The sequence below is a fragment of the Varanus komodoensis genome, unplaced genomic scaffold, assembly GCF_004798865.1.
Source record: "Varanus komodoensis strain SLA01 unplaced genomic scaffold, ASM479886v1 scaffold13_3, whole genome shotgun sequence".
Classification (NCBI taxonomy): domain Eukaryota; kingdom Metazoa; phylum Chordata; class Lepidosauria; order Squamata; family Varanidae; genus Varanus; species Varanus komodoensis.
The window spans coordinates 2,236,986-2,251,544 of record NW_025335409.1 but is presented as its reverse complement, the minus strand read 5'-3'; the positions used below and the strand labels follow the sequence as shown (position 1 = coordinate 2,251,544).

The 14,559-nt window shown below is 43.5% G+C and overlaps 1 protein-coding gene across 1 annotated transcript in view; it reads right to left on the bottom strand.

Annotated features, from left to right (window-relative positions):
* Positions 1-14,559, bottom strand: part of IL17REL (interleukin 17 receptor E like) — a 50,863-nt gene that overhangs the window by 19,610 nt on the left and 16,694 nt on the right. Inside the window, exons 2-6 of the mRNA XM_044423260.1 lie at positions 11,826-11,853; positions 9,032-9,325; positions 7,944-8,074; positions 3,581-3,695; positions 1,601-1,645 (exon numbers count right to left, since the gene is read on the bottom strand). Coding sequence (XP_044279195.1) covers positions 1,601-1,645; positions 3,581-3,695; positions 7,944-8,074; positions 9,032-9,325; positions 11,826-11,853 — 613 coding nt within the window. The remainder of the gene's footprint in view (positions 1-1,600; positions 1,646-3,580; positions 3,696-7,943; positions 8,075-9,031; positions 9,326-11,825; positions 11,854-14,559) is intronic.

Genomic DNA, 14,559 nt, shown 5'->3' with positions numbered 1-14,559 from the left:
CATCATATAGGTTGCAATCCTATGCAAAGCCACAGTGGAACTTCTGAGTAAACATGCACAGGCTTGCATTGCTAATTGTCAGCTTTCTTACCTAGATATCATGTCCACGAAATTGTAGGTGAAAGGTGTCTGGCAGAGCAACCCTGGGCAAAGCTGCACCAAAGTAAGCCTCCCATAATTCAGTGGACCTTACTCTCTAGGAAGTGTGCTGAGGATTGCACCCTTCTTAATAAAACTGTGATAGGATATAGGATCTAAATTCTTTCCTAGCATTTCTAGGAGCATCTTCTTTAATGGAGTTTCTCCTTCCTCGGCTAATGAAATTATGCACCAAAACAAACATCCTTAGGATTGCCCACTGCAGGACAGTTCAAGGGACCAATCTGGGAAGACTGATGCACATAAGGAGAAGCAACATCACATCAAAAAGGTCTGCTTCCTTTATGTAGGTCTTTGTGCATCCTCAACCACATGTTCAGAATCTGCACGCAGGGCACTTTACAAATACCACATAGTGTCTGCCCCGACAATCAAATTAATAGGTACAGAAAAGGAGCAGGGCTTGGTGCCAGAGCCTCATTCCCACCTGCACTATGTGCAATTAGTTTTCCCAGGCTGATTGAGGGAATGGAGCTAGTGGAAGTCAAGAGAGCTGGGTGTAGATGAAGCCCTCTAGGTGTCACCTTCTAGCTGGGTGTAGATGAAGCCCTCTAGGTGCCACTAGGTGAAGCACTCAGCCATTCAGAACCCTTCCCCATTAGATGGCACACCAGTGTTGGAGACCAGCCAACCTTGGGCTGAAAGGTACCAGCACAGGCTCAAACCAGGCAAGCTAGCAGAAGACACAAGCACCTTCCTCTATATTCCAGAAGGCCTTGCTGCTCTGCAGTGACCCACCTGGATGGTAGGCTAACCAATTAGGGTTAAATGACATCTCCGTTAAGTATGTAATGTGCTAGTGACTCTCCCCATTTTTGACCCTGGAGTAAATATGTGGGCCCCCAATTTGGATCCGGACCACTGTGCACAGGAAGGGAAAGTGTAACCCTTCCTACACAGCCCTTTTCTTCCCCTAACTTCTCTCTCTCACGGAGACTAAAACAAAAAGAAAGAAAATCTTCATTGGTGCCAACCCTGTGGTTCAGGTCTGGATCAATGCCTTCCATGCTTACTTCAAGATTTAAAAAAAAATCAGAATCAGTTGCACACTACACCTTTATCATGGCATTTAGTTTTCCCTTTTCTGAAAAGGGAAACCAGGAGAAAGCCAAACTATAAAGCTTGATATATCTGGGGGGATTGGAGGATCAAACCTTGCCAATGTGGGTTATGCTCAGAAACAGCATTTACCTGGACTTCTGTCAAAGACAGTAATAGGGTTTTATTTTACCAGTGATGGGATCCAAATATTTTGGGTAAGCAAGGGATAGGAAGACAACCTAGTTTAAGAACAGCAGCAAATTCAATTTACCAAAGCATACATTACTATCCCCAATTAGCTGGAAGCAGCAACTATCAGTTTGATTAGTAGAATTCAGAAACTACAGCACTGTTCTGCATGCAATGTGTGTAATTTAGGCCTTGTGGACCTCAAGCTTACCGAAACAGGCTGGAATGCTTTTCTCTACATCACCATTTCTGCAATCTGCAAAATATAAAATAGATTGTTCATCTTGGTTATTTTCTTGAGACACCTTTCAGTCTATACTCTTGAGGCCTGGCCACATGCCAGTTGAAAACCTTTAGTAGCAGACAGGTTAGCATCTACAATGAGATTGGAATCCTGGTGTCCCCCAGATATTTTGGACTACAACTTCCATCAGCCCCAGGCAGCTTTGCATTCCAAAAGATCTGGAGGACTCCACACATTGCATTCATTGTCTAAAGTCCTACCTATTTCAATCTGTCTGCTCTAAGTAGCAGTAACATTGATCAAATCCTAGTTGTCTATTCATGGCTCAAATGCAAATGTGATACCAGTTGTGGCTGGAACTTGAGCTATAAATAGCCTACCATCTTCTTTAGTCTGGTTGGAAATCAAGAAGGGGAACTATTTTTCCCATTCTGATTCATAACTTCATAGAATAGTAGAGTCCGAAGTCATTGGGTCTAACTCCCTGCTCACTGCAGGACTCCAAGTTAAACCACCCTTCTTAGATGGCTGTCCAAGTTGCATCCTTAATGCCTCCAGGATGCCTACCACCTCCCCAGGTAATTGGCCCCACTGTAGTATTGTTCTAACAATCAAGAAGTCTTTTCCCGATGTTCAACTGGAATTTGGCTTTCTATAACTTATTATTCCATGTCCTGAACTCTGGCACTCTTCTGGACCTTCTCTGTTTTCAAGTGCATAAAGAAAGCAAATGTGTAGTTACAAAATGAGGCCTAATCCAGTGCTGAATAGAGGGAACTAGCACTTCACATGAATTGCAAATGATCCGTCACTTAATGCTGCTCTTTCTGCAACCACATCCCTTTGTTGAAACATATTCAGCTTGGGGTCTGCAGCAGTTCCAGGATCCTTCTCACTAGTTATATTGTAAATATACATTTGATTTCTCTGTGCACGCTTCCAGTGTGTGTGTATAGAGGGAGTGGAGAGAATAGAACTGCTTCACCTTATTTAATCCCATTGTGAAATGCACTGTCCAACTTTGATGACAATCAACTTCTGTGTGTGTCTCTTCCAAACGTATATTGCTTGTTTTGGAAACTGATATTTGCCCTTAGGCACATTTGAAATAATTCCTGAAATTATTTCCTCAGCCCTAATAATTATGAAAATCACTATTATTTCCCAGACTGTTTCTAATCCATTGTACTTTTACAGGATCTCACTGCCTGTGCTTCATACATTCTCATGTACATGCTGAGCCTCACAAAGACATCCATTCTCTTCTGTGAGCATGTAATACACCTTAGATAAAAGAATCTAGGAAATCTGCAGACAATGCACAGTGGCCTTCTAAAAGCATTCCTTTACCCTCAGCCACATGGGGCTAGTTACTTCCTGACTGTCAGGGCAGTATGACAAGAGAACCAATTATCTAGGCAGGTTGTGGTTTCTTCCACACTGGAGGCATTCAAAATGCAGATTAAAGTCACGGAGCTTGGGTAAGACAACTAATAAAATGCACTGTCCCAAATTTGCCACTTAATATGTGGCTCTTGGACCATTTCGCTATCTTATTAAACTCAGAAAGTCTATGCATATTCCACTTTCTGGATCATAGCAATCAATTGATTCTACGTAAAGCAAACTTGGCACAAAGGAAATGACCAATTTCCTGGTTAATTGGTCATTTATTTTAGCAACCCCCACCAAGACCATCACTTGAGAGCCAGTGTGGTGCAGTGGTTAAGAACTTGGGACTGGGACTTGGGTGGTCTGGGTTCTAGTCCACCTTGGCCATGGTGCCAACTGGGTGACTTTGGGCCAGTCACTCTTAGGGTTGTTGTTGTGAGGATAAAATTGAGAGGAGGAGGGGAATTATGTGGACTGCCTTGGGTTCCTTAGAAGGAAAATAGGCAGGATATAAATATAATAAATAAATAAGTTTATCTAAACAGAGATTCCTACCTTCAACATAATATTCTTGATTCATTTTAACACTGCAGTAATTTGGAATTGTCCTCATGGTCACATGGAGATGTTGCCCTGCACTGACTTCAAAGCAATTAAACTGCACTTTCACCTGTTTGAAATACATACAGAAAATGGAAGAAATTGTAGGTGATCACAAGATAATGTGGGAGTTGACAAAATGAGAACAAGTTATATATTGGTGGTTCTGATTTGTTCTACCAGAGAAGCAAACTGGCAGGTTTTGGGGAGGTGTTTCCAAGCACTTGCATGTGATGTTCCCCAATTCCAAATGCTGTTCCATTTCAAGAATTGCATAAATAAAATACCACCTTTGGACCCATCATATTTTGACAATTATGCTGATTGAGTGATCCCTTGTTGCTTTACTGGAAGTTCTTCAAAATAGTTTTTTAAAATATTGATACATTATACCAGGGGAAACCTGCAACATTCAACAAAGGCCTACAGATGATTCAGTATTTGTGCAAAGTAATGACTGATTCAAGGCTTCCAAAGAAAGCTCATTTGAACAATTGAAATTAGAGGGTTACGCAGTTTTTTTGGGCTAGTGTGCGGAAATATTTGATAACTGAAGAATACGTAATTATACCTGGACCTGATAAACAGATTTTACATTTTCAAGCATTAATGGGCAGAGAAATAATTAATAATAATCATACTTTCACATGGTGTGCTATTATAAAAATTAAAAGTCTAAATTGCAAACTACTTGCAGAACCTCAGTTTCCCACAGTTAAGGACAGATTCTACAAAACTTAGTTTGCAGAAGATATGCTTGTTTAACCAAAGCTCTCTGGGCATCTCACAACTATGTAAAACAATTTAAAATATAAAATGCAGTATAAAAATTAAATGGTCAAAACAACATTATTAAATACAATTAAACTACCATGAGTAAGACCATGCCACATGCTTATTTGGGACCCAAGTAAAATAATATTCCTGAAAGAGAAGATGCACATTATCTGCTCTTCTGTCCATGGTATGATTCTCCCAGGACAAGATTTATATCTTATTATGTGTTGTGAAATGCAAGATGGTGAACAAATGATACAGTGGCAAAGTTACTTGGATGTATATTAATATAGGTTGTACTATTTGTGACACTAGCTAAGAAAATTTGGAAGTAGTAATGGACTCCAAAGCTGATTCTTTCACTTGAGAAGCGGCCAAATCGATTTTGGGATGCTTTTATGAAAGATGTATTTTAGTTATGGCTTTCATGTTAAGAGAATTAAGATGCCCACATTCTTATGGTTATGTTCTAGATATTGTTACCTTTGTGCAGTTTGTAAGAGCCTATAGCTATAAACATTTTCTGCATGTGATCGTTTGTGAATACAGGGGCTCCCATATGCTCAGAGCAGTCTCCCATCTACAGTGTGTCATATAATGAGAAGACAGTCCTAACTTCTCTGTTGAAGTGAATGACACTGCTCAATCTGAATTCATGTCACAGAATACGCAGAGATTTGGAATATAATGAATGAAGACCAGTTGCTGACGTCAATTGTAAATGTCCCATTGATACTAATGAATCAGAAGGGTTGAGCAGTGACTGAGAACTCCTTCCAGCCAGAGGCTAAAATAGATCTTGGGGGATTTCTTTAGGGCTGCATTCCAGTGGCGACAGGGCATGGCCAAAGGCATAAGGGGTGGGTCCAAGGTTACCATTACCACGAGCACAGTTTAACTTAAATTTCTTAGTGCCAGTAGCGAAGCATTAGGAGTGACATTTCAGCATTTTAGAATGGGGGAAGCACAAGAGAGCAAACCTATGTCCCCTGAGCATCATCTGGGGGTCTATAGGATACTTCAAATTCCCTGATCCTAGAGACAGAGCACTAATGCCAGAGCTTGAAATCTATGCTCTGGCCACCCCCATGTGCACCCATGGCTGGCACAGGGAGAACCAGGCCTGCTGCTTCTCCAAGGTCAGGAACTTACATTTGGAGAGGGGTAAAGGAGGCATCCCAGTAGGTAGGGAGCAGGAGAGACTGTAGAGCTCAGGTTACAATGTGCCCTGTGTCCTCTGTAGCCTCTTGCCCCTCCTCTCCAAACCATCTCAGCTAGACAGCCAAAAGTAGCTGCACAGAGCAAATGCAAAGTGGGAGGCACAGGGAGGCAAAGATCACCTGCACTGCACTTCTCATGCTACACTGGATGACTGACAAAGGTCCTACTCATCTCCATTGGATTGCATCAAAAAACACCAAATGTTTATGTGCGGGGAGGGGGGAAGAATCATGGAAAAGTGAACAGGGGTGGAAAAAGTAGATATGGTCATCTGGGATCCCCAGGAGAGCCAGATTTGGCCACAGACTGAAGGTTCCTCACCCCTCTATCAGAGAAATTTTTGAAGATTGGTGCTGGGAATGAAAGAGGCAGCTATTCTAGGGGTGCTCTCCGTGGTCAGGGTGGCACCGACTCGTCAGATGTGTACTGGGAGGCCCTGAAAGTGAGGACAACAGACACAGAGATGGTGCAGGCGGAAGAGCTTATCTCAAGATCACCATCTCTAGGTGTTCAGGCAGATCTTGGGAAGTGCAGGAATGGCACATGGGAGAAGAGAATGAGGAGCCTGGCCTGATGCTTTACCCCATGACGCAGCATGGGAGAGAAGGGCTAGCCAGTTACAGGGCCTGCATGGATCCAAAAGGCTAGCCCTTCTCCAGAGGGGCACACCCAGATGGGTGGAGTCCAGGGTTACTGAAAAGGAGGGCCCCTGGAAATACTTTCCAGTACGGATTCAACAAACCACTCTGTGCATGCTCAGAAACTCTTCTCTTGGCTATTACCTTGCTGCCTGAGCATTAGAAATAAAGTGCTTTTTGCCATAGAACTGTCTACTGTTTGAGAGGAAGAAGGGGGAAAACCCAGTTCCCAACAGATGGACTGCGCATACACATATACATCTCTGCCTAGGCATGGCTCTCCCTGAACACACTGAGATTTACTTCCAAGTAAACATGCATAGGATTGTGCTAGATGCGATCTTGTTCCTGATTTAGCTGTGTTTACAGGAAAGTGACTTCACTGTTGGCCTTGGATGTGGGCAACGTTCCCCGCATGTGTCACACAATTCAGCGGGGCCCAGATGTGCATCACGTTGCAGACATGCCTTCAGGGGCACAGCTGCATCCATGTGGGCAACGCGGTGTGTGCAGAGGGCGGCTTCCTTGGGTAAACTTCCTCGTTGCACTGGAGCAAAGATCAAAACCCTGCCCACAAATCAGCCCAACACTCAATGGCTCAAAAGAATGTCAGCTTTTCCACAAAACAAGTTTCATTAAAAAATAAAAATAGATCGTTGCTCAACGCACATTGTCAGATCCAAATTTCCAAGAATGGGAGATTTGTTGGCACTGCCACGGAATGATGCATAAGGGACACTTGCAATGCTCTGCAGAGGTCCGAAGTGAGCAGTTTCTCATGAAGTCTGAGTGTGGTTTCAAGGCATCTGGAAATTGTGGCATGAAATAGCCTGATCCCACACACATGCTCACATAGTCATGATGATGATGGCAGAAGATCGATGCATGCATAAACCACATCATCCTTCTGAGACAGACATTTATCAGTCAACAAATGTGGTCACAGTTCAAATCCAAGGCCAGTTCCTCTTTTATCAGAGCTGTGGGTTGCATTTCAGATCATTTCCACCACAGGTTTCTTCATTCTCCCCAGAATGCCCCATCCCTGATTTCCCAAGCCACACATGTGCCCAGCAATGCCTATGAGTGAAGCAAGCTTTGGCAAGGAAGAGCCAGCAAACATAAGGGAAGCATTTGGCTATCTGCAATCCTTCTTCTTGGGCCTTCCTGCCACCACCAGCCACCACTGGGTTCATCTGTGGCTTCAGAAGCACCTAGACAGAAAACATGTGGGGCAGCGAAAGCAACAGTTTGCAAGGAAGAAGCACCCTTCCCCATGTTGAGCGCCCCTCCCCATTCACTTCCACAAATGCAACCTTGGTGTTATAAAGGAAAGGAGAGGTTGGGTATCTTCTGTTTACCTTGGAAGGTGAAGTTCTGACCGAAGGTGCCTAGAGGGAGACACATTTGAACCTGTGTCTTGCACTGCACTTCTTGGTCCTCCACCAGCCTGCCCCAATCTCATGCTGTTTAGATATTTTGGAACACAGTCCCCATCATCCCCAGACAGCACGGACACTGGGGATCATGGTTGCCGTAGTCCTATAACTGACTCTGTTATAGCTACTATTGCTGTAGCACTGACTCCCGCTATATCTTACCATCTGTGTAAAACTAGAAGTTTACTTTTCCCTAAAATCTGAAAGCTGTAATGATTCAAAACAGCAGAATGAAACATTTACCTTCCTTCCAGCAAGTTTTACAGGCACCTGCCGAGAAATCTTCACATTCACACACTGTGAGCTCTGAGTGTCCATTGAGAGAGAACAAATTTCCATTCCATGGATATTTCCTGTAAATAATTGGGAAACACCTATGAGTTTTACAACATACTACCATTTTCAAAGGATCAAGGATAGCTGCATATGGGGGAATGGACTAGCCATATCTAATAGAACATGGAGAAAGAGAAAATGAACCTTGGGAATTTTAAAAAAATAGCTACTCCATTTCCCAGGGACAAAGATATGGTAAGCATCCCCAAAATTCACGACTTCTATCTGACAAGTAAAACATCCCCTCACTCAACACCTTTTAATTCTGCTTCGCTGAGCTGAAAATATGTTCATGGCTCTGTGCTTACTTTTTGGGCCAAGATATGGTCTGATCCGAGGATTCTCAGTCAGTACCAATCAGTGGACCATTATCAATCCCTTCTGTCCACCTTCTCTTCCTTGACTCCACAGAATAAAGGCAGCACTATCACCCCTTGGAAACTCTTCCACTGGATATCTGAGAGAAGCTCTACTACTTGCACTGAACTTGGGAATCTAGCTTCATGCCCGTTCAATATGGACTATGTAGAGCTATCTTGCATATTTTCTTTTCTATTGGTACATATCTCTAGGCCCTCTTTCCTCTATTGTTCAAAAAAAAATTTCCTAACTAGAATCCATGGAATCCTACTTTATGCATAAAGTAGGCATATTCTTTCTCCAGGCATATTCTTCCACAGTAATGGGGTGAAGTTCACTCAACAGACTTTGGGAATTCTCATCGCAAGCAAACTTTCCACATGTATGGGGCTGGAAAGTAACTGAAGAGTTAGTGGGAACTATTTTTGCATTTATTTGGATAGAAGGTATAGGGAGACCTGATGGGGGAGAAATACCACCTTTAGCATAGGAACACAGGAAGCCCCTTTATATGGAGAGCTTACCAGCAGTGGCTCCACACATGGTAGTGAGCAGAAGATTGGGGTCCAAACACTACTGATGGGGAAGCAGCCAAGGGCCACATGTAAATTAGGTCTTGCTCAGTTGTGGTCTACATGGATGGACAACGGCCCACAAAAGTCTATCCAGCTCTATCTGGAGCTGCTCAGGAATGAACCTGGGACTTCCTGTATAGGCTGGAGCACTGAGCCACAGGCCCTTGCCATTGGCCAGATCCCAGGCTGAATCTTCTGACTTACCACCAAGATGCAGCGTCCCCTTAACACTCAAGTGAAGAGAACATTCATTTTGTCCTACACACTTCATTGCAGTCCAGAGCTTCATATTTCTCAGGGTGCTGGGAGCAAGAGAAGGTGCAGCATGATGGCAGAAACTGTTAAAAATATCAGCTGTGGAGGTCAAAGAAGAAGAAGCATGTGTGAATGTGAACAATGCAGCTCAGCTAGCCAAATGAAAGCTTTTGAGGAACACTCCCCACAGATGGTGCGAAACACTCTGCTCAGACGGCAATCATCCTGCAGTCCCACATCCTCCAGCTGCAACACATACCAGGCATGCCTCCTGCCAGCTGTGCATTCAGCCAGCACATGAAGGAAGCCCATGCACATATTCTGCGTGGGAATCTGGGCCACCAGGACTCGCTCGCAGTTGGAGGCCCTTCACACATATAGGCAAGAATGTGCTTGGAGCTGCTTCACACAGGCTGGCTGAACATAACGCCAACAGGGGAGAAGGCTGGTGCACATGTTTGCAGCAGGGAATGCTGGAACAAAGGCCCTCTGTTTCCACTCTTGCCACAAGCCCAGGATGAGCAAAGCCACATAGCCTCCAAAAGTCACACACACACAGGCAACAGAGGTACTGACAGAGCACCAACTTGCGAAAGCATGAAGAAGCAAGAAGTGCAGGCCCCAGGTTTCTGAAGGTCCTCAGGCAAAACAACTTCAACAGATTCCTCCCCTAGTCAGTCTCCCTGTTGGGAGTGTGAAAGAGGAGAAGGAGGTGCCACTCCCACCATGATGTGGGTCTGAGCAAGAGGCAGATGAGCATGCAGCTTGCGATGGTGAAGAGAAGGAACTGCTCTAGAGGGCCTTCAAAAGTGGGTTCCTGCTGGAAAATGGGCATTTGGCATGTCCCTGCCCTCAACACCAGCCCTGAAAGTCAATCCAACTACATGCTACAGGGCTGAGGAAGAAAGTTCTTCAGGCAAAACCAGCAGATGCTCATAAGGATGCTGTTGAAAGAGCATCCATGCTGAGCTTGCCCTCCGGCCCCTAATGCTTCATTATAACTTATTGATACACTCTAGGTATCACTTACTGCTAGAAGCATGCCATCATTGCCTTGCACAATTTCCTGCTCACGTGGAACATCACTGGCTGCCCCGGCAGATGCCAGAAACTGTACAAGGCGATGACAGCGTGTTTCTATCAGTAAATCATACCTAGATTATATCAATAATTTATAACTAAACATTAAGGGCTGGAGGGCAAGCTCATCATGGGAAAAATGTTCAAGGTTACAGGGAAGGGAAGAACTGCGGAATACAGGCCTGCTCTTTTTGGCAGCAACCCCCTGAAATGCTCTGTCATTGGCTCCACCCTAGTGGAGAATTAGCTAGGGCCACTTAAGACAACCAGAAGAATTCAATGCTAAAACATGTCCAGATATTTTGGACTACAACTCCCAGTATCCCCAGCCATTGGCCATTCTGGATCTGCTCTTTCTCGCTCCCTCCCTCTCACTCTCTCATACTCTGAGATCTAGTATAAGAATAATGGGTTTTAGGTCTTTGTTCGAGTGCTCAAACTGTGCTTCCACCCATGTTCCACTTCTACATGTGTAAATCAAAGGCAAATATTAGAGAATACCAGTAAGCCCCTGGGGACCTCCTTTCTAAAGGAAGCCAAGCATGGGTAAGATCTGAAGTCTTTTCACCACTTGGAGGAATGGGGTGAGCACAAAATAGAGGGAAATGACAAACAGACTAGCAAAGAGAAATGACTTACGGAGACTAGGTGTCCAAGGCCAGCCTGCTTGCTATATTTGCATTTGCTAAGGAACAAGTACTTTGAGACAAGTGCAAGATCAGCTCTAGAAACAAACATGGCTAACTTTGGATGACTTAATTGCAATGAAGTCAATAACTTAACTGCCCAACTTAACTGCAATTAGCCAGTCTGCTACCTGAAATGACTTCTTTAACTGTAATCGTTCATAGCAAATTGCTCAGCTAGCAGCCGAAGGTCAGATTCCTCCACCACTATTATATTTAATAGAAATATAGCCACAATGTATTATTTTTGCCAACCCTATTTTTCCCGCCATGCCCACACAGAACTGGGATCAAGTAGATCTAGAAGGACTGAAATTGATAGGACAACAAGGACAAGGTCCTATGCTTAGATAGAGGATGTCTGCCAATTCCCAGCATATCCCAATGAGTTTCAGGATCCCCCTCTATCTGCAGAGAGACCTTTGTTTTCACCTGTGGTGAGTCAGTCCCAGCTCCAGGTTTCTGAGGTCCTCTCCCCATCCCTTGGAAGAGATCTTCTTACCACCTTGGTCATCAACTGCTTAGTCTCACCATCGCCACCACATGTGTGCTTGACCCACAGAGAGCCATTGAGCAAGTAGGCAGAAACATCTCCTGCTCCTTTGTCTTAGCACAGCTGGTGTTGCGGCCAAAGCACATGGCAATGATGAAGCTGAGAGGCAGCTCCTGTCCAGGAGCCCCTCCTGCAGTGTGGGCCATCAGCAGCTTTTGACAATATATTCTTTAAAGGAGAAACGCTGCAGGGGGTGAGTCTCAGGGATCTTTCAAGTCTGGGCATTTATTTGGATAGTCTGCTTTCTAGAATGTAAGAACAATGAAAGCATTATACTTACTTGATGGTTCTGTTTTGCAAAGAAATCCCTGGAGGAAAAAAATATAAAGGCTATTAATTAAAATGTTGTATCTAAAGAATAATGAGATTCTAAAACAAAGAAGTGACTATTCATTATAAATTTAAAAGCAAGATTCATACATTAACATCAAGGCAGTTCAGTGTAATGCTCCGCTGCTATAACATATGGTAGAATGATTACTCATCGTAATTCAGTTGTGGTCCACAGCTTGAATAAAAACCATAGTTAAAGGCATATACACCAGCTGGTTTTGATTCTGGGGGAGCAGATACTGGTGGGAGCATCATAATGGGACAACCTGAAATACTGTGCAACAGACTGACTTGGGACAGGGGTTCTCCTTTGCTTGGCTGGATGACTGTCTTGTTAGGAAATGCTATAGCTCCTGCTTGACTGCTCCTGCCTTGAATCTTGACTAAATTATCTTCAAGGGCCTTCCCAATTCTTTGCATTCATAAAATACAAGCAAGCTCACCATCTGGGATGGCTCATAAACTAAGTGTGCTCTACCTGTGTCGAGGTGACCTATTTTAGAAGGCTTGGGTGTATGTTTACATTACAGCACACCGCAGTCTGACAGACTCCTGTATTCTGTATTGACTCAGAGGTGGCATGTTGAGCTCTCAATATGTCAGATTAATTCTTCAACATGCCAAGAGACTGACACACTGACTTGACTCAAAGCTGTTGCCTGAGGGAAGGACTACTCCCTGTGGTCTTACGTTCTTCCTGCTTTTATCCCATTCTGATCACACAGTGTATGCATATAGATGGCATGTTTAAAATGTTCAATGAAATGGGTACTGTGCCAAGCATGCTATCATGCCGTTTTGTTTCCTTGCAAAGGCTGCTTTAAGTGTACTGCTTCCTCATGGGTAATTCACAGAAGCTTTAGTGCATACCAGGCATGATGGCTTCATATGACTTCCTGTTTCAGAGTCAGAAGCTCCAACCCAAGGTGTCTCACAAACTGAGACAAGGACACACACCAGCAGCACCCCTTGCCCCATGTCTCCGCTGCCTTGAACCTCTTCCCGCTGCCCCCATCTTGCACTTCTTGTTGGTTGCAGGACTCTCACAAGACTTTGGCTAGCTGACCACGGCATCAAAGCGAAGGGAAGGAGGGTATGTGATACAATGGAAACGGGCGAGTGCATACTCCAGAGGGCCTTCCAGCCACAATCTTGCTGTGGCAAAGGCCATGAAAGAAAGCAGCTGGTGGAGCTCTTCAGAACACCTAGTGGAGACAGTGGTGATCCTTCCTGGTGGACTATCAGAACCATTCATCACTCCTCCTCCTCCTCCATCAGCAGACAGGGGCACCTCAGTCTGTCACTTGTTGAGGCCAGCTCTGAAGCCAGTATATCTCTGTATGTCACTTGCTGGGGAACATAAGTGGCAGGATGCTGTTACACACACATCCTACTGTTGAGCTTCCCATAGGCAGCAGGTTGGCCACTGCATGAACAGAATGCTGCAGCCCATGAAGCTTTGATCTGATCCAGCATGAATCTTCTCGTGTTCTTAAGACAGGCAAGTTCCAGAAGATGGACATTCAGGTAGGTGTGAACGACTGGCAACAGATGGAGAGCATAATGTTTCATAAAGGATGCAGTTGCGCAGACCTAAAATCTAAATTGGGCTTATCTGGGCCTTATGAACATTCTGAATTCATTTCTAAGTTATATCATTAACAAACTAAATAGCCATATCATAAAAACAATATAAAATTACCCTGGGTAACTGCTCCTCCTACATCTAGAATTGTTCCTTTGATCTGACTGGAACATCTGTTTTAAACTTTTATCTGCACCTACTCCTGTTTCCTCTTGGGTGGGGGTGGGGGAATCAGTATTTTGGTTACAATTCTGCAAGGATTTAATGCTAAAGCTAAAGCTTTTAGCTTTAGTAGGTGAACAGTTAACAGCCAGGAATTCATAACTTCCAGCTTGGGAATCACTGTTCTTCCACAAGAATATTTAATCTTATGAAATATTTGTTCTATTCATTTTAAAGGATGCCATGGCGAAATAGTTCTTAGAAAGAAGATATGGAAAGGAAGGATATCATTGGAACTTCAGCTTCTTGGAATTCTTTGCTTTGACCCACTGTCCTACATTCAAAAGAACAAGTAGAGCTTTCATGATTCATAACTTCACCAGAAAGTATTTTTCTTCTACCATTATTATGTGCTCAATTGCACTGTGTACACATACACAGTATTAATGAATAGCCAAGATACTGACTTTACTCAGAGAAAAGTAAAGACTAGGAAGTATTAAAAACAGATGTTCCAGTCAGATCAAAGGAACTATTATGGGCATAGAAGAAGGAGTTCCCAGGGCATTTCATGTTATATTCATGATGTGACCATTTATTCTATTTACAGGTTTTTATTAGATCAGTAAGCTGCTAAAACCAAAATAAGCCTAATCTGAATTTTGGTCTGAATACATTTATGAAACTGGATTCTCGCCATCTGTTTCTAGAGAAAACAGTGTAGCAGATTTATATGAAGAAAGCTGTTTTCACACATGGGATTAGATCCATGTTTAGTCATGTTTAGAGCCACTAAACCTAAGGGGACAAGTTGCCCATTGATTTTAATATGCCCACTTTAAGCATGACTAAGTCTGGATCAAACCCATGGATTTAATTTATTAGTTTGGGCCCCAGGATTTTATTTTTTATTATTATTATGGCTTAAATTTAT